Source organism: Serinus canaria, chromosome Z (assembly GCF_022539315.1).
Source record: "Serinus canaria isolate serCan28SL12 chromosome Z, serCan2020, whole genome shotgun sequence".
NCBI lineage: Eukaryota > Metazoa > Chordata > Aves > Passeriformes > Fringillidae > Serinus > Serinus canaria.
Window position 1 is genome coordinate 74899656 of NC_066343.1, and position 21285 is coordinate 74920940.

The following is a 21285-nucleotide window of genomic DNA, read 5'->3' on the forward strand; positions in this document are numbered from 1 at the left end:
ATCTGAGGAGTGAGGGGCGGCATCACTGGGCTGTCCTTTGCCAGGACACACCTGTTCCCGGGACAAGAGCATCGACCTCCTGAACCCACTGGAAATCTACTCCTGAAATGTGCCAGGGACAGGTTTTTCTCTGTCTTCTGCCCGCAGGTGGGCTTGGGGTCCCACCAGCGCCACAGCTCCTGGGTGCTGCTTGTGCGCCACTCCTACACCGAAGGCAGGAATTCCGACTTCCACAGCAACAGCCAAAAATTGATCCCAGCCCTTCAATCTGTGGCCGTGCTGCTTCCCTCCATCCCACGGGAGCGCCCTGTTCTGCAATTCATGCTTATACGGCACTTTCAGAGCCTGAGAAGCAGAATGAAATGCAAAGCGTTCCTAATTAACCACTACTGCTATTCTTTATCGTTCAAGGTATTTTGCATATTAACTGAGCGGGCAGAAGCCGCGCTCAGCGGATCCTGGTCGCTGTCACCGTTGTTTACTCCGTCACCGGGATCCCTCCTGCCGCGGTTTCGGGCTGTGCCACTCTCAGGCACCCACAGCCCTTCCCCACAGTGATCGCTGGTGGCATCTCTCACTCTGCTCCTTGTCCCCTGCAGGACAAAACTCTTCCCCTCTGTCATATTTTCCCTCTTCCACCCCAGGGCCTGGCAGGGAGCAGTGCTGATGTGGTGGAAGGACAGCCAGCATTGCAGATTCCTCCCTTTTCCAGCTTTGATATCCTTGATGAATCAAAAAAAAAAAAAAAAAAAAAAAATTATTGCAGGTGGCTCTGGTGGGAGTCTGGGAAGGAGGAAGGAAGGGGAGAAAAAAAACTGCACCATGTCTAGAAATTGCCCTGGGAAAATTTGACAGCATAATCCCTGCAAAGCCTCCAAGAGAGCTTAGTCAGGCAAACAAAACTTGCTCCTCTCATTTCATTAAATCAGCTGCAGAAACAAAACATGGGGCGCTGGTGGAATTAGAAGCAAAGCTTTCAGTGAAGCTGGGGTAGCAGTGATAGCCCCCAGGCAAAGCACAGCCATTCCTGTGAAACACCAGCTGGTGTCACATGCGATCCTCCACTAATCTACCACTTTAATTAAACTCAGAAACTGAAAACCCCAAAATACATACAGAGTCCCTGAAGTACATCCTAACTGCTGAGTTGCTGGAAATTGTCTCCTCCAAGAGGTAGAAGCTTCTTTCCACTTGGGAATCAAAACTTGTGTTGATCAAATTTAACAGGCATGGGCTCTTAAAAAGCAGTTTATGGTACCCCCTCTTGCATTCACACATCAGGCACCTTGAGGTAAAAATTAACTAAATACCAGGGGGTTTCCCCTTTAAGCACAGCCAGTGGATTCTTTATAAGTACAGGATGGGTTGGAGTTCATTTTAAGGTCCTTGTAGTGACACATGGAGACCCCAGGAACGGATGGATGGATGGATGGATGGATGGATGGATGGATGGATGGATGGATGGATGGATGGATGGATGGATGGATGGATGGATGGATGGATGGATGGACGGACAGGTGATGGCACAGCCCAGTGAGGTGCATCAATTCTGACAGCTCTAAATGTCATCAGAGCAGAGCTGGCTGTTGCTAAGCACAACCCCAGGTCCTGAATTTCTGCATGCAAAGATGTCCCAAAGACCTTAAATCTGGATTTCACTCCTCCTGAGCAACACAGAAGCCACCATGTGCCACATCTGGACACAATCTGGGGTCTGGCAGAGTCACAATACCCTGGGTGTGGTTGCACTGGCTGTTTCTGCAGCAAGGGTTCCTGCCTGGGTTAAAGTAATGATAAATTATTCCAGGTGACAAAGCGATGAATAATTAACATTCCTGCAAATGGAACTGATTCTGTCCAGAGCCCTGCAGCCCAGCCCCAGGGAGCAAGGACCAAGGCAGCACCATGCCACAGGGCATGGGGAACCACTCTGGAGCTCATCATCTTGTGTGTGGCCAAAAGCACCCCACAGAAAGCCCTGGGGTCAGTATAAAAGCCCTTGTAAGCAGATGGGCGCATGTAGAATAGTTTAAAAGCCTTGGGAGATGCTGAGGATTTAAACCCTGGAGTGAGTCTGGGATCATGTGATCAGGGACTGGCATTCCCAGCCCTGCTACAGGCAAGTCACCCACATGCTCCACACCTCTGCCCTTCCTCTGTCACCACGACAAATTTAATTAAAAATACTGGGAAGAATGTTTTGCAGAGGCCTGGTACGTGTCTAAGTGAAGAGGCTGTGACTGCCAGGTTTCTAAATGCCAGTGGTTCTGTCTCTGCGTGGCTCAGAGCCCTGGTGCAGGGCAAGCTCAAGCCTGGGCCAGGCTGCTTCCCTCACCAGTAGCATCCCTTTGCTCCGTGTTTAATAGCTGGTTTGCCTGCAGGATTGCTCACTGGGGCAGGAAATGCCACAGGATTTCAGGAGCAGCAGCTAATGCTACAGAGTTCCCGGCACCTGCAAGCCACAATTCCAGCTGAGTTTGGCACCTGCAAGCCACAATTCCAGCTGTGTTTGGCTCATTACTGACCCGTCAGTCAGAGGTGAAACGTGACCGCTGGCCCAAGGCAGGCAAAGGCACCACCGAGCTTTTCAGCACGTTCTGCTTGGTGCCCTTTTTTACCCAGTTTACTGCAAGGAGATCCAAGGAGCTGGAAGAAGATGGAAATCTGCAGGATTAAGAAACCCTTCAGTCTTGAGAGAGAAAATCGTTCTTACTGCATCACGCATCTGTTGGAGGCAGCAAGCAGGTGCCTCTCAAGGAGGCTCTGACCCAGCCAGCCTCACCAGTTCTCCTGGACCAACCTGAATCCTGTCAGGCACTTGGCAACAAAGGGCTCAGCCCCGGCAACACACTCACCCACCGACAGCTTTGTCTCACAAGAGTTTAGTTGCCCGTTATCCCATGGGAATTCACTCCTGCTGAAGGCAAACTTCTTCCAGTCTGATCTTTTAATCTTGTGCAGACCTCATGTTCATTGCAGAGGAAATTTGCCTCCAGGAGCAGGAGCTCAGACACTCTATAAATGTTTGATAGCTCTGACCACCTCTTCTGAGTTATTATTTTATTAAAAAAGGAGATTTATTATGGTTCTGGATGACTTGAATTCACAAAACTCACCAATGTGGTGGTTTTTTTATCTCTCATATCAGGTGTACCCAACAAATGTCACGGCCTTTAATAACATGCTTTAATTAATCCTGGAATTCTGGATGTGCTATTATCTTCATTTTTCAAAGGGAGGTCACAATAGTAAAGGAAAATCTACATTGCTTGCACGGGCTACTCCAGGAGTCTGCGGCAGACCAGGAAATTAATCTCTTAATCATTCTGCCAATTTGACTCCATGGTGAGAGCACAGACCTGTGACTACCTCAGCTCTCTGCATTGATGAAACCATTTCCTTTACCTGGGGTGGCCTTTCCCACCTGCAAAACAGAAGCAGCTCTGATGTCCTCTGTGCAGCTTTGGAGATGGCTGCTGAAAAGGGCTCGACATCCTGGCCACCAGCCTACCTCTCCCAGCCTGAAGCTTCACCTTTCTGGAAGCTTCCTTCCTCAGTACCTGTAGGACAAGCCCTGTTTGGATCCAAGGAATCCAAGGAACAAACCTTGAGAGGCACTGCTCTGGTCTGTCTGGTTCACTGCCAGGATGGAATCAGTTCCAGTGGACTTGTCTCTCTCCCATCTGGTGACTCAGGAAGTTTTGTCTCTAAGTAAGGATAAAATCCCTCCACTCTCCTTTTGCCCTCAGCAGTGCCAGATTCTTCCACCACTTACACCCAGAATCAGCTGGGCTGCTGAAAGACCACTGGCACTGTTTCAGATTAACACATCTCCACCTGGCCTTTTTCTCCACAGGGGGCTGAAAAGCGTTTGTCAATTTGGTGTCTGCTTTAAACCAAGAGGACACAACTTTGCAGGGTGTTTGTTCCCGGTTTGTTCCAAGATGTCTGGGATCTGGGGCTCCTGAGCTCTGATCCCAGTGATTTATCAGCTCCTCTGTGCATCCATTCATGTTCTCACAGAACAAAAACAGCAAAAACACAACTTGGTTTGCCAACAGGGAGCCACACGCTGAAAAGGAGGGTGGGAGGACAAAAGTGGCAGAGCAAGTGGTTGGTGAAAAATGGAAGTTTTGGGAAAAAACAGGGTGAAAAAGCAGGAGCTGGAGGAAAGATGGCAGAAGCTGAAAGGCTGAAGGAGAGAGTAACAGCTGCAGATAAGCAGCAGCAACAAAGGCTCATATGGAAAAATGAAAAAAATAACATAAAACATTTCCCAATGCCACATAGTCTGTGAGCAAGAAAGGACGAGAGGTTTTACATGGGTTCTTCACTTCCCTGCTCTCAATAGGACAGAGGAAAAACTGAAGAAATACATAGCAAGGAGCTGGTCAAGGGCAGCACCATGGGGAGCAGCTGGGTCACCCCTACCCGTGCTCCTCATGTCACCCACTGCTCCTCCTGCAGCAGGGCCAAGCTGGTGTGGGGACAGAGAGTCCAGCAAGGTGTCCCTGCTCCCCGTGCCACCAGCACCTTCCTGGGGACATCCAGCCAGCTTCTGTGCTGCTGTCTTAAATTATGGTGTGCTCCAGCCCCCCACTCCATGTGTTCAGTGTGGTGATCCAGGGAAGCCCAGAGAGGCAGAGGTGCCATGAAAATTATAGAGAATAAACCTTTTTACAAGGCTTATTCTAACCTCCTCAAACTTTAGCCCTGCAAACTTAATTCTGCCCAAGCAGAGGACACACAGACTTGGGACTCCAGTATTGCACAGATCATTCAAAGAATATCAGCTTTTTAATGTTTACCCCACAGTAAAATACATTCAGAGTTTTTATACTTGGTGTCTAAATACAAAGAAAATATTTTTGCAAATGTTTTCAGTTTGAAAGGCATTTTAATAAAGGTTTACTGAAAGTTTTTTACAATTTTTCTTTTTGCAGATTAAAAAGAATACCTGTGCATTGCTCATGTCACAATAATACACTATTACATTGTAGAGGGCAGACAGTATTCTTGAATTAAAATGTCAAGCACTTTGGATTGGATCAGATTTGTAAACAAAAAAAAATATATGGGGGAAAAATAAACTTTAAAATACTATGTTTCTTGTAATTTCCAATTAAATGTTTTGATTATCACAGTGGAGAGAGTTCTTCCGACTCAAATCAGGCGTAAGCATCCTAAGTAAATGTTTTTAAAGGCAACTGAGTGAGCTAAAATACCAAAGTGATGCCCTTAAGAGTCAGGCATTAGTGCTTTTTCTGCAGTGGGGGGATTTACTTATTGGGCATTGACAGAATGAACTGTATCTTTTCTTGGTACTGTCTCTCTGCTTCCATATTTGATTCGTCTTCTTTCTTCCTCTTCTCTTCCTCAGCTTTTTGGAGCCACTGTTGATAGGCAATCTGAGTTGTGAGCTGGTCTCTGTACTCTTTGGCCTTCTGTGCTTTTCTGGAAATGCCAAATGAATAGGTTATTTAGGTAGTGTGGGTAAAAAGAATAAACTTTATTATTATTATCATCATGTAACCTGTTAGCATTCGAGCTTAGACTAAAGAACCATTCAAAGCTCCTTTCAGCAGTTAAGAATAACTGCCACTGTTAACCAAACGCTGCACGCTAACCTTATGTTCTGCAGAGAGTTAACTGCACTCTATTGTGTCCTATAAAGCAGACTGTAAAACTGGTGCTCGACCAGAAAGAGGGAAGGAACAACTCCCTGTAATCAGCATGCCCTCCCTGCTCCTCACAGCCGTGGTGAGAGGGTAGAGGATGGGGGTGCTGGGTCTCAGTCTGTCCCTGGCTTGGGCTCAGTGCTGCTGCTGACACCCATCTCCACCCTCCTGCTGAGAACAACTCCCTGCTGCACTGATATTGCTGGAAGTGGCTGTCAGGAGAAATCAATCTTCCACCAAAACTCAGGACTCGTGTACTGCTTTCAGTCCCCTCTGGAGAAGTAGAGGAAGTCTTACGTGCTCAGGCCTTTCTGGAGCAGGAGTCAGACAACTGAATGCCAGCAGAGTAGTCAGGACTTGTGCACTAACTCAACAGAGCTGAGTAACAAACCCTTCCTGACACTGCTGAGTGCCATCTCTGCTAAGTGGAGCATATCCCAGCTGGAGCCCAGCGTGTTTCCTTCACAAGGGTGACACTTCTGCCACAGCCAGGAGATTGTTCCCAATGCAGCCCTCAGAGAACACAACAGATACTGGCTCAGGAAGGAGCTTCTTGTGTCCCGCGGACAAGAGCGGAGAAAGGGCAGGAGTACGAACGGGGAGTAAGCGAGATACGGCCCTTTGCCCAAGGCTTTGCATGACACCCAGAGGAACATTCCAGCTACTGCGTGTAAGGCTCTGCTCATCCAGAGGCACTAGGGAGAGCCCCGTGCAGCTGGGGATACTGCTGCAGCCTGGTGTCTTGGTGGCTGACACAGCGCTGTTAAGGCATGTCTGTGGGTGGAGTTTAGCAATAAGCCCGGACACACTTGCTCTCCTGGGGCAGGAACAAACAAACCTTTCATTAACCCTCCTCCCCAGACTTCTGCCACTTGTAGCAACAGCTCAGAGTATGAGGGGATGTGTTTAGGAATATGACTGATGTAAGTCACACGATGATCAAAAACACCAACACAAGGATATGTACCACTATCTTCTGAGGTCAGAATGAATGACTTAATACCAGCTGCAGTATCACAAGTCTGCTCTTGGGCAGTTTGGAACTGATAAGGTGCATGGTGGGAAAGCTTCTCTAAATAGAAAGAAGCCCACCGTGTGTTCTAGATTTATCAGATAAAAATAAACAGCTCTCTCACAAGTTTAAAAGATTGGGCTGCAAAGGAATGACCCAATGACATAGAAGAAAAACACCTTTTACGTTCTTCTTCTTCTTCATATTCAAATTTTCTGACTAGTTCAGCCATTGCCTTCCTCTCTTCAGCAATCTCTATTTTTCTCTCTTCTTTTTTCTGCACTGGAAGACAAAACCAGAAATCCTTTTAGAAGGTAACAGCTCTGCTGAGCTTGAAGGTACAGTGAGACTGCATTTGGACTAAGCAGCCTAAATAGTAGGTTTGAGTTTTGTTGTTTCTGAAGTGCCACACAAACAACAGCAAGTGTATTCCTAGCTTATTTATTTTTCATCCACTCAGAACTGGAAAGTTTTCCCATTCAGGGCTTCATAATAATGTAAGTAATGACAATGACCATTTGCCCATGCAATCCCTACTTTACTAGGCTTTGCTGTGGTGATGGCAATGGGGAATTAGCGTAAGGAATGCCTGTAGGAGTGCATTTTGGGAACAGGCTCGGGGAGGGTCACATTGCTGTCCACTCTGTCACACAGTGTGTGCTGGGGCAGATGCTGTTCCCAGCAGCAGGGTGTTGAACTGCCTCTGCCCAGATGTGTGTTCAGCCACTTACACTTCTCCTCCATCTGCGTCTGCCTTGCGTTCATGACATCTCTCAGCAGCAGAAATCGAGCCTCCCTCTCTTGTTTCATTTTCTCAACCCTCTCGGCCCAAACCTTATCCCTCTCTTCCTTGAAGATCTCCTCATCCTCCCTTTCTTGCTCCTTCTCCTTCCTCAGCTGTTCAGCCAGATGATCCAGATAAGTAAGTTGCTCCTTCAACAGTGTTTGCTGCAAACACAGAGACATTTGCAGATGTGAGTAAATTAGTTCAAAAAAGCCTTTCAAACCCTGAAAAAAAGTGGTGGTTCACAGCCAGTGTGGGAGCTGGGAGCCCAGAGACCATTCCAAAACCTGCCACGGGAAAGAACTGCTCAGAATCCTCTACTTGGCCAGACCACAGGACAAACACAAAGTGATCCCTTTACCCACAGCAGCTCAGCTGCCTACAACACACCCATTTTACAGACTTCCCACAGCTGACCAGGCTACCCCAGTATCACCTGCATTAAATATAATAATGTAATATAATTTAATATATATCAGCTCCTGTAATTCTGCAGGTCTAACATGGAGTTGATACAACTTTCCTAACCTACAGTAGCTTCTAACCACCTCTCTCCTGTGTCCTAAAAACCCGAGGGTCATTTGCATGCTGAAGTTGGACAATCTACTTGTTTCAACTTCAGGAAATGACAGACATGTCCACTGATTCATGGCATCTCCAAGAAATAAAACATGAGAGTTTGCATCTATCTATATATGGTTTTTAAATAATATAAATTTTTTAGTATTCATTAATTACAACAAGGTAAATATTTCCTTTCTTCTGCAGTTACAAATACGTACTGCATCAGGCCCATGAAACAAAAAATAGTTTTCCAGCCTCTATTATGTCCATGCAGGGTAAGGATGATAAAGCTTAGGTGATTTATGCACAATGAAATCAGCATGGAGGGACAAAATTCCAGCACTTTCTGAGAGCCCCCAGCCTGGTAGCCTTGCTGATTGCAAAGCAGGCTTTAGAGTGCTGTGGTTTTAACAGCTAATGGGCTTCTGCAGAGCTGCAGGGTGCTGGCAGGAGGAGAGGCAGCAGGCTGCTCAACAAAAGAATTGTCTCATTCAGGGAGAAGGGCTTGTGTCTGTTCTCTGCTACCCTGTGCAGTTCACAGGACTGGTCACAGAACTGGTCTACATGAGGTACTGCCCCCCAAGCTCACAATGAAACACCTTACTTTTTTATTTCTTATCTTCTCATATTCCTTGTCGGTGTTGTCAAAATCGTTTTCCAAGATCACCTTCTCCTCGGCAAGTTGGATTTGTTTTTCTGCATCAAGATGCTTCTGCCTGTCCTGTACTGCTTTGAGCCACATCTCCCTGCATTCCTTCTGCTGATATCGCTTCTTCCTCTCAAGGTCTTCAGTTTCTTTCCTTAACTGGTGCAGCTCTTTTTCCTACACGGATAAAAGTAGCCACCTTGTAAAATCACTGTGTAACTTCGAACTAAGTGGTGGCTAGAGTTAATTTATTGCAACATTGAAGAGAAAAACCTCGCTGGCAACACAGAATTAGTGTCATCCACTAGATCCCGTAAAGCCTGAACATTTTAGTATCTTATTCACTAGAATTCAGGATTTTTATCAGTAACCATCACATGCAATTCAAGTAATCTCTTTAGGGAAATCAGTATCATTGCAGCACTTTTGATCTACATCCAGGTGCTCATACACAGCGATAAGCAATGACAAATAACAGAGCCACATATTCCTGGTCTTTCTGTAGATATTATGCCTGTGTCCTCTGCCTGTGTTGGGTGTTCAGAGCACTGCATCTCTACCAGTCAGAAGGCTGCTACCAGTCAGTGATTGTAGTTTTGTGATCCGATGGGCACTTATTGGATTTCCATGATTTCAAATCATCCCACTTTATATTGGAAAGAACTTTATATTCCACTTTATTTTGGAAAAACGTGCAGTGAAACTGACTTCTTAAAAAAGAAACAATGACAAATTGGAAATCCGTATTTGTGATCAAATAGGTATTTGTATATTCAAGATTATTTAAACACAAAAAAAATTCTAAAGTAGCATCATTAAGTAATTCATAAGCATAATTTCTGGACACCTTGCAATTGAATACGTGTATAAACACAACTGCACTGAAACATAGTCATAACACAGTGTGTGACCAACATTACCACTGTATTATCTCAGAAATCATGCTTCAGCTGTCTCTAAGGCACACAGATTTTTGTTAACCTGTTTTTAAATTAAATGTTTCTTTTGTAATGTGAATGAGTCTTTAAAAATGCCTTAGCAGGTTTGTCATAAGCAGCATGTCTAATCTTTCCACAGGGAAGCAGAAGGTGCACTCCCTAACAAACATCCCTTTTTATGCTGGACATAAAGCACCCACAGGTTCTGGCAGTATTTCAGAGCCAAAGCTGACTTTGTATCTGCCTGAACTGTCAAATTCACTTTCAGAAGCTGGTGAAACAGCTTTAAAATGCAATATATATATAATTTGAGGAATAGCATTAAAAATCCAAAAAGCTTTGAACAGCAAAGGTGGAAAGAAAGCAGAAATAGTGAGCAGTCTGCTGTGCAAGCTGGCACATGCCTTTGGATGAATTCTGACATCAGTGAAGCTGTAGGAGAGCAGCCAAGGATGGGATCCATGAAAGTTTGTTCACTGGGGGAACACAACATCAGAAATGTGCAAAGAAGTGGTTACCAACCACCCTTCTGCAAGCCAGGACCAAAGTGCTATGGCAGCAACTCTTGGCACTACAGTCAGGATAACGTGAAGGCAATCACTTTCCAAGAAATCACAATTCTTTAAGGGACAAATAAGACAAAAGGGGAAGGCAGTTAATGTAGGTAATGTAGCTAAAGCAAAAATTGCTGTCTCTGCTTTGTCATCCACTTCTGAGATATCCTGGCGCACACATGTGGTCTACCATGCCAAAGATGCAAGTTTTCCTTCACTAAATATTCTATCTTCATTGCAACAACCAGGAGAATCCTTTATGTACAGTTAGCTGTCCATTCACCCAAATGAAACTCTTGGTCATTAGGGGCTGCCAGACTGCAATGAAAAACTTGTAATGAGACCATCTGCCACATCCCTCTTCTGCTGAGAATGGATTACATTGCATTTTCCATACAGAAACTCTCCTTCAAAGAAAGCTTTTTTTTTGTTTTCCAGAGACTCAACCACTTCACCAGAAATGTATCTCCTTGACAGAGCCCCAGGCTGCTGTCTCCAGGGGAAGATGCAGAGTCTTCTATTCTAATAGTGCTTTTCTGAAAAGGCCAGTTAAGGAGCAGCATTCTTTGTCTGGGAGGTTTGGCAATGCCTTAGAAGTTGTTACAAGAAAATAATTCTATTCTACATGTTTTTAAATAAGCAAAACATTTATCTAGCTTGGCATATTTTCACAGCCAGCATTTTCAGAGCTTTGGATTCATTATTGTCTCATTTTTATAAAATGCGGAAGTATATATGATGCCAACACCAGCTTCCAGTGTCTAACAGAGTTTCCTGAGTGATCATTCAGCCTCTACATGTAAATAGCTGCAAAATGAAGATTGAATCTGAGGTAAATAGCCTCCCATAATTCAAAGTCAACACAGAATACTGAACTAGCAAGCCACACTAAAGCCAGCAAAACTACTGCAGGAGAGATGGATAAGAATGATGAAAAAAGAAGGTAGGGGCTGAGCAGCTGGGCCAAGGTAGCCAAACGCCTCCTGTGATGTGAGTGCAACAGCAGCCACATCTAGCAGGCAAGAGAGCTTAAGTGCTGCTTGCTAATTTGATTAAAAATATATATATAAAATAAATATTTCACCTGGGAAACAAGACTACCCTGCTATCCTTCAGGAACTGGAAATCAAAAAACAACAAAGGTATTTGGCAAAAGCTTTAAAATGTTTCCATTTCCCACAATGCCTCTGAGAGACTGAGTGCCAAAATCCTTAGGATGCCGAGTTTCAAAAGATGTATTTCCCTCTGTAAATGGGAATGCCTTTGCCACAGCTCTGGAAAAGAGGCTTAGCTTAACAGCACAGGCTCAGATACTAATGGTATCAGTGAAGATACAAATAAGGTATGGATTAGTTTAAATGTCTAGTAAGCCTATCATTAGAAGGGCCTTCTGCCCAAGCCTGAATGCAGAACACTATGGAACTTACCAGCCTTTCAGCATCCTGTCTGATCTCCTGCTGCTTCTCCTCTCTGCGAGCGGCGTGCACGGCCACCTGGGCTTCACGCACACCCACCATCTCCCGGATCCGCGCTGACGCCTCCTGCGCCCTCAGCTCCGCTTCCTGGTCCTTAGCCAACTGCTCCTTCTCACAAATCTCTTCCAACTTCCGCTCCTGCATCTTCTCTTCCTCTTTCAGTAGCTCCTTCAGAGTCTGCTGGGCCAGCTGGCAGTCACTCAGCTCCTTCTCATTCAGTTTTTTACAGTGTTCGCGATATTCCTGACAGCGGTTTCTGGAAGGCAACGTAAAAGGTTTTTTAAAAAGTCTCAAAACAATAAACAACTCTGGAGGTGTGTGGTGAATGAACGCTCTTGGGTCATCACTGCTCAAAACACAGCAACCCCACACATCAATTATACCCCTGGTCTGACACTGATTCCTTGTGGAACCTAAGGAACCACAGAGAGCCTGATTTGATGGAGGTTTTGACATTAATGAGCTGAAAGATTCGAATTGGTAAAAAAAGCCTGAATCAATTTCCTCACAAGGGGAAGTAAAAAGGCAGCTGTGACTTTTGCTCCCTGTGACAGGGACAGCTCCCAGGGCACGGCTGGAGCTGCGCCAGGGAGGGTTAGGTGGGATATCAGGGAAAGGCTCTCCCCCAGAGGGTGCTGGCACTGCCCAGGCTCCCCAGGGATGGGCACGGCCCCGAGGCTGCCAGAGCTCCAGGAGCCTTTGGACAGCGCTGCCAGGGATGCCCAGGGTGGGATTGCTGGGGGTCTGTGCAGGGCAGGAGCTGGAATGGGTGATCCTGGTGGGTCCCTTCCAACTCGGGACATTCTGTGAATGTAAATGAACACACAATACATCCACACATTGTATACACAATGTGTACTCTACATGTAGCTGGAACATGGTGGGGGTTGTGTGCATATATACCTTTTATTAACATATAAAATATATGCATGCTAGACTAATTCAAACATGTAGGTTGGTCTCTATTCAAATGAAGGCTTGGAACAGGTTGGTAAGTCACCTGAAATCTCATTCATATTCAGAAAATACTGCGACCGTGGAAATGTGGGTTACACGGTTGAGCAGGAACCACTAGAAATTTATTAATTTTTAAAGTGAAGTTCTGTGGGATAATTCAGACAAGTTGCAATAAAATCCTGGAGAAGCTAGAAAGTCAAACAAGTAATGCAGCTTTCAATTTTCGTTTACTCTCTGCCACTGAGTTGAATATAAAGAGGTAATTTATCTTCAGTTGAAGAGCACTGCTCTAATTGCAGATTCTGCTTTTACTTTGCAAACAAAGCACTATTGAGATCAACACATGCCATCAAGCATTATTTAATTTGAACAATCTGCAAGCACTTTAATTCTGTTCTATAAACAGGATATAGATTTCATGAAGTCAGACAAAGGTGAAGACCTACAAGTGTGAAGGATGTATAAGACGTGAGGGTGTGTGACAGACACATGTGAATGCTGTGAAGTGAAAAGATATCTCGCAATTTCATGCTGAATGAAACTATCTATGCAGATTATTGCAAAGGTGTTTAGGAATTCACAGAAGATATCACAGGCTGAATCATGAACAACTTCACGGCAGCAGTAGTTACCTGCACAATGTGAAATACTATGACACTACACAAGCTTTAGCTGACTATCCTGTGTAACAAAAATATTAAATATTCATCAGGCAACTACCTCAATGCTATCACAAATCTCTGTATCAGGGTAGTTATTTAATTTTCAGAGCAGAGGTCTCACCATATTTTCTCCCTGCTGGCATTCAACAGTTGCTGCCTCACATTTCCCTGGGGAAAAGGACATCTCTCTGTTCATCCTTTTGGCCAAAGCACCCAGTGCCATGGAGCCTGTGCTGAAAGGTGAAGGGCACTGACACAAACAGAGAACGGGACAGCACTGCTGTGAAAACATTTCCATTCTGCTTGCTATTTGTTGAACCTGCCCCAGCCTGAACCCCCCTGCCCTGGGCTGGTGCAGCGTGGGCAGCAGGGCAGGGGGGATTGTGCCCCTGTGCCCCTGGGCTCAGGTGAGACCCCACCTGCAGAGCTGCCCCAGCCCTGGCTCCAACTCCACAAGGACCTGGAGCTGCTGGAGCCAGTGCAGAGGAGGGCACGGAGATGCTGCCAGGGCTGGAGCCCCTCTGCTCTGGAGCCAGCCTGGCACAGCTGGGGCTGTTCCCCTGCACAAGAGAAGGCTCCAGGGACACCTCAGAGCCCCTGCCAGGGCCTCCAGGGGCTCCAGGAGAGCTGCACAGGCACTGGGCACAAGGCATGGAGGGACAGCAGCCAGGGAATGGCTTCCCAGGGCCAGAGGGCAGGCACAGATGGGATCTTGGGAATGAGGAATTGCTGGCTGGGAAGGTGGGCAGGCCCTGGCCCAGGGTGCCCAGAGCAGCTGTGGCTGTCCCTGGATCCCTGGCAGTGCCCAAGGCCAGACTGGATGGGGCTTGGAGCAGCCTGGGATAGTGGAGGGTGTCCCTGCCCACAATAAAGATGACTTTGAAGGCCTCTTCCAACCCAAACCAGTCCATGATGAAATGCTGTAGTTCAGTGCCAGTGCAGGCTGGTGAAAAGGGATGGGTTTTTTTACCTCTTGGACAAGACAGGAACCTCCTGACCACTGTTTAACTCAGCAATAAAAGCAGAGAGCAGCACAGGGATGTGCCTGCCATGAGCCACAGCACATTCCAAGGAGCACCCCTGCTCCCAGCAGGTCATCAAACGTACTGCGTCATTGATGGTTTTCTTATGTTTCACCACTGGAATCTATCTTTCATCTCCTGGGTGGGACTTAGTAGTGATGAAAGACCACAGCACTAATTAGTATTCATGAAAAACATATTTCTCAAATGTTGTGAGGGAAACATGCTATTATTAAGGTTCTAAATCTTGCTATTATAAAGATTCTACATCTTACAATTAGCAATCACTGTATTACCTTAACACAATGGGTTCAAAGTTCTCTCAGCATTGAAGAAATAAAGAACTAGTTAATTCTTTTCTGTGATTATAAACTAATCTGATATTTATTGAATTCCCACAGGGGACTAGAAGTTAATTATGTTCAGCATTGTTAGAATTTTAATATAAAATAACCCTGTAATTGCTTGATTTCATCAAAATAATTCCCTCAAAGCAGCTTTTACACCAACCCATAAACATCTGCTCCCCCAGATGGGAGGTTTTCTTCCTCACTTTGCTATCCTAAGCTTCTTAACCTTAAAACTGTGCCTGGATGTAGCTACTTACCAAAGACAGAACCTCCCCAGTTATTTATTCATTTTATGGCTGCAGCACGATGATGTTGCTTGGATAACATCATTCCCCATATGGATTCTTCTGATGTTACCACAAGAAAGAGGACGTGATCTGTGTTTTATGCAAATTTTAAGACATTGCAGTTTTCTTTTAAGTTACCAATGATGAACATGCCCTCAGGCAAGCACTGGCTGAGTCTCCTCTCAGACAAGGTGTAGCCCTCTCTAAAAATGAATTCCAGCAGGACTCCCGTGGTCCAAGCTTGTCCCCTCTGTCACCTTGTGACAAAGGACTCCCCTGGTTAACATTACTACTGAAAAGCTCTTACACCTGTACCCTCAGGCCATGGCAACCAGACATAAAAAATAAAAAATGCTGCTTTTTAGTGCTCTGGAATGATGTCTGACAGTATAGGTGCTCCTATACCTCAAGGTTTGAGAATCCATGCCTGGAGCACCTTGCTTGGAGTTAAAGGAAATACAAACAAGTCTGTATCAGGTTCCAGAAAGATATTCAAAAGAGTTGAAAATCCACAGGAAAAGAGAAACAGAAAATCATGTGTGTATCCACCTGCTACTGGATTGACTTGCCAGGGCTCCTGGGTGTGCCCTGGAGTAATCATCTCCAAAGGGGTGCAGGTGTGCAGGAAGAGAATATGTTTTGTACCATTGATAAATAACATTACAAAGTAAAAAATAGCATTTATTTCATCTTTACCTCATCCTTTTATATTTCAATTTGTACATATGATTTATAATGTATGTGATATACCAGTACAGTATATTATTATACATTTATATAGTTGATCAATAAACATATTGGGGTGAATGTTGAAAGTTTTTACAGCTAGGGGGTGGAGTCAGAGGATTGGAGGCCATAGCTCCAGAGGACAGGCTATGACACAATTTACAGACTCCTGCTTGTGGATTTTCAGTAAGTATTGTTCTCCTAAGCAGCAAATCCTGCTCCTAGATCTCTGCCTGGCCCAGGATGGTTTAGGAGGAAGAGTAACATCTAACAGCTAAAGAAAAGCATACCTGGGGCTCCTTAAACAAGACAAATACTTGCAGATACCCCAAGACTGCCACTCACAACAGCTGTGAGGAGAGATGGTTTTGCTGCCTCTAAATCCTCTGAAACATCCATCCAGCAGAACACCAGCAGTAAAAGCTCAGCAACACTATTTAACAGGATGCTGTGTGGTGTGAATATGGCTTAGATCCCAGAGCAGAGTGGGAAAGGTAAAAGGACAATAATAGGATGAAATATTCCCATGAGACTGAGTGACCCATAGATCAACAGGGCTACACAAGGAAGACAAAGGACCTGAGACATTGGGACAGGCAACTACAGCATGGAAGTTCAAGTATGTGTCACCAGATGATGCAGTTCACTGGTGTGATTCATTTTGCAATTAAAATATCTAAAATTAGACATCTGAACAAGAATCTGCATATGTGCTAAATTCCCACTCTGATCAATGAGTACCTAATTAAAGTCAGTAGAGGCTGGAGTGCAGTTCAGCTGACAGGGCAGGATAAGCCTGTTTGGGACTGACTTTAGGTTCCTGTAACTGTCCTGATTTTGGTGAAGTTTTGAATAGAACAGGAATGCAGATTCCCAGTGAATATAAAGATACCAACACTTAAACACCTACCTTTAGGTAACATCTCTCTACAAGTACAAAATAAAATGCACTCCAAGCTACAAGTACAAAATAAAATGCACTCCAGCAGCACTCCCACCTAACTATTTTAAAAATGCGTTTCAACCAACCAGAACAAACCAGAAGCTGCAAAAGGCAAGGGCCACATTCACAAGCCACATTAGGCAGTGTATGCACTTCTAACACCTGTCTAAGTCAATAATCCCCATATTTTAACAAACATTTACCTGTGGAATTAATTAGTGTTTATGCACAAGTAAGAGCCAATGTTGATTTTTATCCCCAGCCTGGGCACAGTGAGAAGCAGGTGTTGTAGATTTCACAGTACCGTGGGAGACTGGGAAAAACACTTCAAATAATCACAATTATTATTTCTTTCATCCCTCCCTCGGAAAACCAGATTTACAAGAATGGGACAGGGCAGACTTCATGCCAAGGCCTCAGGTCCTAGTAAGTACCTGCAAGTTACTGCTTTCAGTCTGGAAGACTTGGCACAGAACTTCAGGCTGCATTAAGCCCTTAGCTGCAGCTGCTACTCTTGAAAAGTATATATAATAAATAAAATAAATAAATAAAAATCACTGTATTTTTGGACAATCTTAATGTTTCAGGAATCTCTAATGACATATTATCTTAGTAAGCTTGATTTAGGCCAAATTTACCTTCCCTACAGTAAAAAGCTGGAACAGAAATTACAAAAAGAGTTGACTTGGCAGGTGGAAAAGCAGGGATGCTCATGTGGGACAAGGAGGACACACTACACTTGCAAGAATTAACTGCTTTGATTTCTTCTGTCCTACTGTTTCAACCACTTTCATCTTTCCTTCCTCAGTTTATTATTGCCATCTTCTTTTTAAATTGTCCCTATAAATTTACTTTGGGCAAATTCTCTTTTATAAGCTATTTTTATGGCAATACCTGAACTGTTGCTCTCGTTTTTCAGCTACCACTTGTAGTCTTTCTTGCTCCCTCTTCTCTCTCAGTAATTTTGCTTGTTCCTTCATCTTTACTTCTCTCTGCTGTGCCTTTTGTTCATCTAGTGCATTTACCTCAGCAAGGTGCCTGCTCTCCTCTGCCTCCAGAAAGTCACGGAGCCTGTAATGAAAACATTTGAATAAAGGCTAAATCAATCCTTCTGTTGAAGGACAAAGTTTTTGTTTATTTGCTATTAACACAAAGTGGGTACCGGGCTCCTTTTAACACCTCTTGCAAATGTCAGAGAAGTGAACATCAGAATTTAATTCGGGATCATTCATGTTGTGTCCATCAAGGGAATCTTACAGCACAACATGAGTGATCCTGTCCAGGCACAGTCTAAACTCCTGATCTTACATACCCACTTTCAAAGCTGCTTTATGACTTCAGTTCCCCATTCATCAAATAATTTTATTTCTCAGACTACATTTGTCACCAGCTGATAACAATTAGATTTTGTACTATGGTTATCCTTCAGCACAGACCCACAGAATACCGTGAGCTGGAAGGGACCCCCAAGATCACCCAGTCCAGCTCCTGGCCGTACAGACACCCCAAAAATCCCACCCTGAGCATCCCTGGCAGTGCTGTCCAATGCTCCTGGAGCTCTGGCAGCCTCGGGGATCCTGAGTGCCCCACAGCTCTCTGGGGGAAGAACCTTTTCCTGATGCCCTCCCTCCTCTATGCATCTATAATTGTATCCTCCCTCAAACGACCTCTTGATATTTTAGCATCACTCCACAAAACACTTCATCCTGAAATATCTTTGATGAGAAAATTATGTCAAATACGCAGTTTTTAAGCACATCATCATTTACTTCCCTGTTAATCCCAGCAATGAGAAACCTGGGGCTACAGAATCCAGAAATCACCGATTTCAGCCCAAATGCCAGAGGGCCTCAGCAGAAATGGCCCTGGGGGTCCCGGCAGACAAGCTGAGCACAGGCCAGTGATGCACCCTTGTGGCAAAGAGAGCCACTGGCACCTTGGGCTGCGGGAGGAGCAGCACTGCAAGCAGGTCCAGGGAGGGCATCCTTCCTCCCGGCACTGCTGAGACCCCAGCCCGAGCGCTGGCTCCAGCTCCAGGCTCTGCAGCACGGCAGGGACACGGCCTCAGCAGAGGGTGCCAGGGGAGGGACACCTCCCCCCAACGGGAGAATTTCTCCTAAAGTTCCTTCTCTCCTGAGAGAGCTGGGACTGTCCAGCCTGGAGAAGAGAAGTGCAGAGGGATCTTACCAATGTACATAAACTCCTGAAGGGAGAGAATGCAGGAAAGACAGACACCTACTGCTCAGTGGTGCTCAGTGGCAGGGCAAGGGGCCACAAATTAAACCACGTGAAATTCCAAACAAACAGAAGAAAATATTTTATTTTTACTGGGAGTGTGGTCAGATATTGGACAGGCTACCCACAGAGGTGATTCAGTCTCCATATGTGGAGACAACCCAAATGGACTCACACCCCTGGACACCCTGTTCTATGTGACTCTAGGGTTGGACCAGATCATCTCAGCAGGTTTCTTCTAAGCCCAGTGGTTCTGTGGAACCCATGTGCAATTCCCCTGAAGGCACATTAGATCAGGACACTAAACGGATGACCCTCACAGCTACAAAGTCACTTGACATGAAACAGTAACTGAGAAATTAAATCACATTATTTTTTCCAAAGATCAGTACAGCATAGTGCTGTTCTCTACATGGCAGTAATGTGCTTCACCTTTAATATTTTTGAAAGACTTCTGGAAATTTTTAATTTTTTCAGCTGACTGTGCTGCAAAGCATTATTTGTAGGAGCTAAGCAGCAGCTTGATGAGTTTGCAACAAAACCCTCAGTGACACTGGACTGAGAGAATTTCTGATACTTTGCTACCCAGAGAAGCTGTGGATGTCCACAGCACAGTAGGTGGATGAGCCCATCCAGCCCAAACCACCCTGGAATTCTATGATTCTGTGCCCCACCTCTGGAAATGTTCCAGGCCAGTTTGGACAAGGCTTGGAGCAACCTGGCCTGGTGGGAGCTGTCCCTGCCAGGGGGCTTGGAACAAGATGAGCTTTAAGGTCCCTTCCAACCCAAATCATTCTATCATTTCATGACTGCATCAAGGTACTCTTCAATCTCTTTAAAAATCAAGCAATGAAAGTACTATGCTACTACTTCTGCGCTTATCTGTGGCAGACAGGAGGCTCCAAATGCCACCTCGGCTACACAGTTACTGTGTTTGAACACAAGCCACCCCGGCCCTCTGAGCACACACTGAAAACAGCAGGGGTGCTGCCCTGGCTACTTGCTCGCTACCTCTGTCTCCTCACTTCGATCTCCTGCAGGTACTGCTGCAGCGTTGCCTGGACCTTCCTCTCGGCAGCACGCTGCATCCATTTGTCCTCACCGCCCTTGTGCCACTCGCAGACGTTGCGGTAGTGGTGGAACACCCGCAGGTCACGTTCTTGCTCACGATGCTCCTCCTCCAGCGCCCTCTCAGCCAAAATCGTCTCTTCGACGAGGTCTCTCTTAGTGGGCTTGGCTAGCTGTGAGAGAAAGGAAATGGAGAAAGCGTGGACACCTCATAGCATCCTTCCAAAGATATGAAGGGGCCTACAGTGAATCCAGAGAGGGATTCTTCATCAGGAGCTATAGTGACAGGACAAGGGAAATGGGTACAGGGAAATGGGTACAAAGTGAAAGAGGGAAAATTTAAGCTAAAGGTAGGAAGAAATTCTTCTTTGTGAGGGTGGTGAGGTACCCACACAGGTTTCCCAGAGAAGCTGTGGCTGTCCCATCCCTGGCAGTGCCCAAGGCCAGGCTGGATGGGGCTTCAAGCAACCTGGGATAGTGGAAGGTGTCCCTGCCCATGGCAGGGGGTGGCACCAGATGAGCTTTAAGGTCCCTTCCCACCAAAACCATTCATGGGTGAAAATACAGACTATTAGTCTGCGTGGTTTTCAGTTGAATTCATGACTGTGCAAGTACCTAACACCAAATGTTGAGTTCACAGTAGTTATGGGGTAATCACAGAATCACTGAGGCTGGAAAAGAGCTCCAAGATCATCAAGTCCCCACCTTGTCACCCAGCCCAGAGCACTGAGTGCCATGTCCCATCCTTCCTTGGACACCTCCAAGGATGGGGACTACAACACCTCCCTGGGCAGCCTCTTCCAAGGCCTGAACGTCTTTTCTGTGAAGAAATTCCTCCTAAATTAGACAAGCCCTGCCTACACCCCCACAGCACCAGGATCCTCAGGACCCCCAAAGATACAGGCTTGCCAGGACCTCTCATACAGCACCAGGCTCTCTAGAGCCCCGCACACAGGACCAGGCTCCCCGGGACCTTCAAACACAGCACCGGGCTCCCCGGGAGCTCTCACACAGCACCGGGCTTCCCGGGAGTCCTCACACAGCACTGGGCTCTCCAGGACCTCTCACACAGTACCGGGATCCCCGGGACCTTCAAACACAGCACCCAGTTCTCCGGGACCTCTCACACAGCACCGGGCTTCCCGGGAATCCTCACACAGCACCGGGCTCTCCAGGACCTCTCACACAGTACCGGGCTCCCCGGGACCTTCAAACACAGCACCCGGTTCTCCGGGACCTCTCACACAGCACCGGGCTTCCCGGGAGTCCTCACACAGCACCGGGCTCCCCGGACCTGCTCCCACAGAGTCCCCCGCTCTGGGCCTCGGCCCCCACGTCCCCGCAGCTCCCCGGAGCAGAGCAGCCCCGGCGTGGCCCCTCACCA

The 21285-nt window shown here is 46.0% G+C and overlaps 1 protein-coding gene across 1 annotated transcript; it reads right to left on the reverse strand.

The window, feature by feature from the left end:
- Window positions 1-4918: 4918 nt before the first annotated feature.
- CFAP53 (cilia and flagella associated protein 53) lies at window positions 4919-20114 on the reverse strand. Its single transcript, XM_050987377.1, has 8 exons — window positions 20108-20114; window positions 19845-20070; window positions 17493-17669; window positions 11604-11907; window positions 8643-8861; window positions 7422-7638; window positions 6870-6972; window positions 4919-5454 (listed from the first exon to the last, which is right to left on the reverse strand). The coding sequence occupies exons 1-8, from the start codon at window positions 20112-20114 to the stop codon at window positions 5280-5282; spliced, it is 1428 nt and encodes a 475-aa protein (XP_050843334.1). The 3' UTR covers window positions 4919-5279.
- Window positions 20115-21285: the final 1171 nt, after the last annotated feature.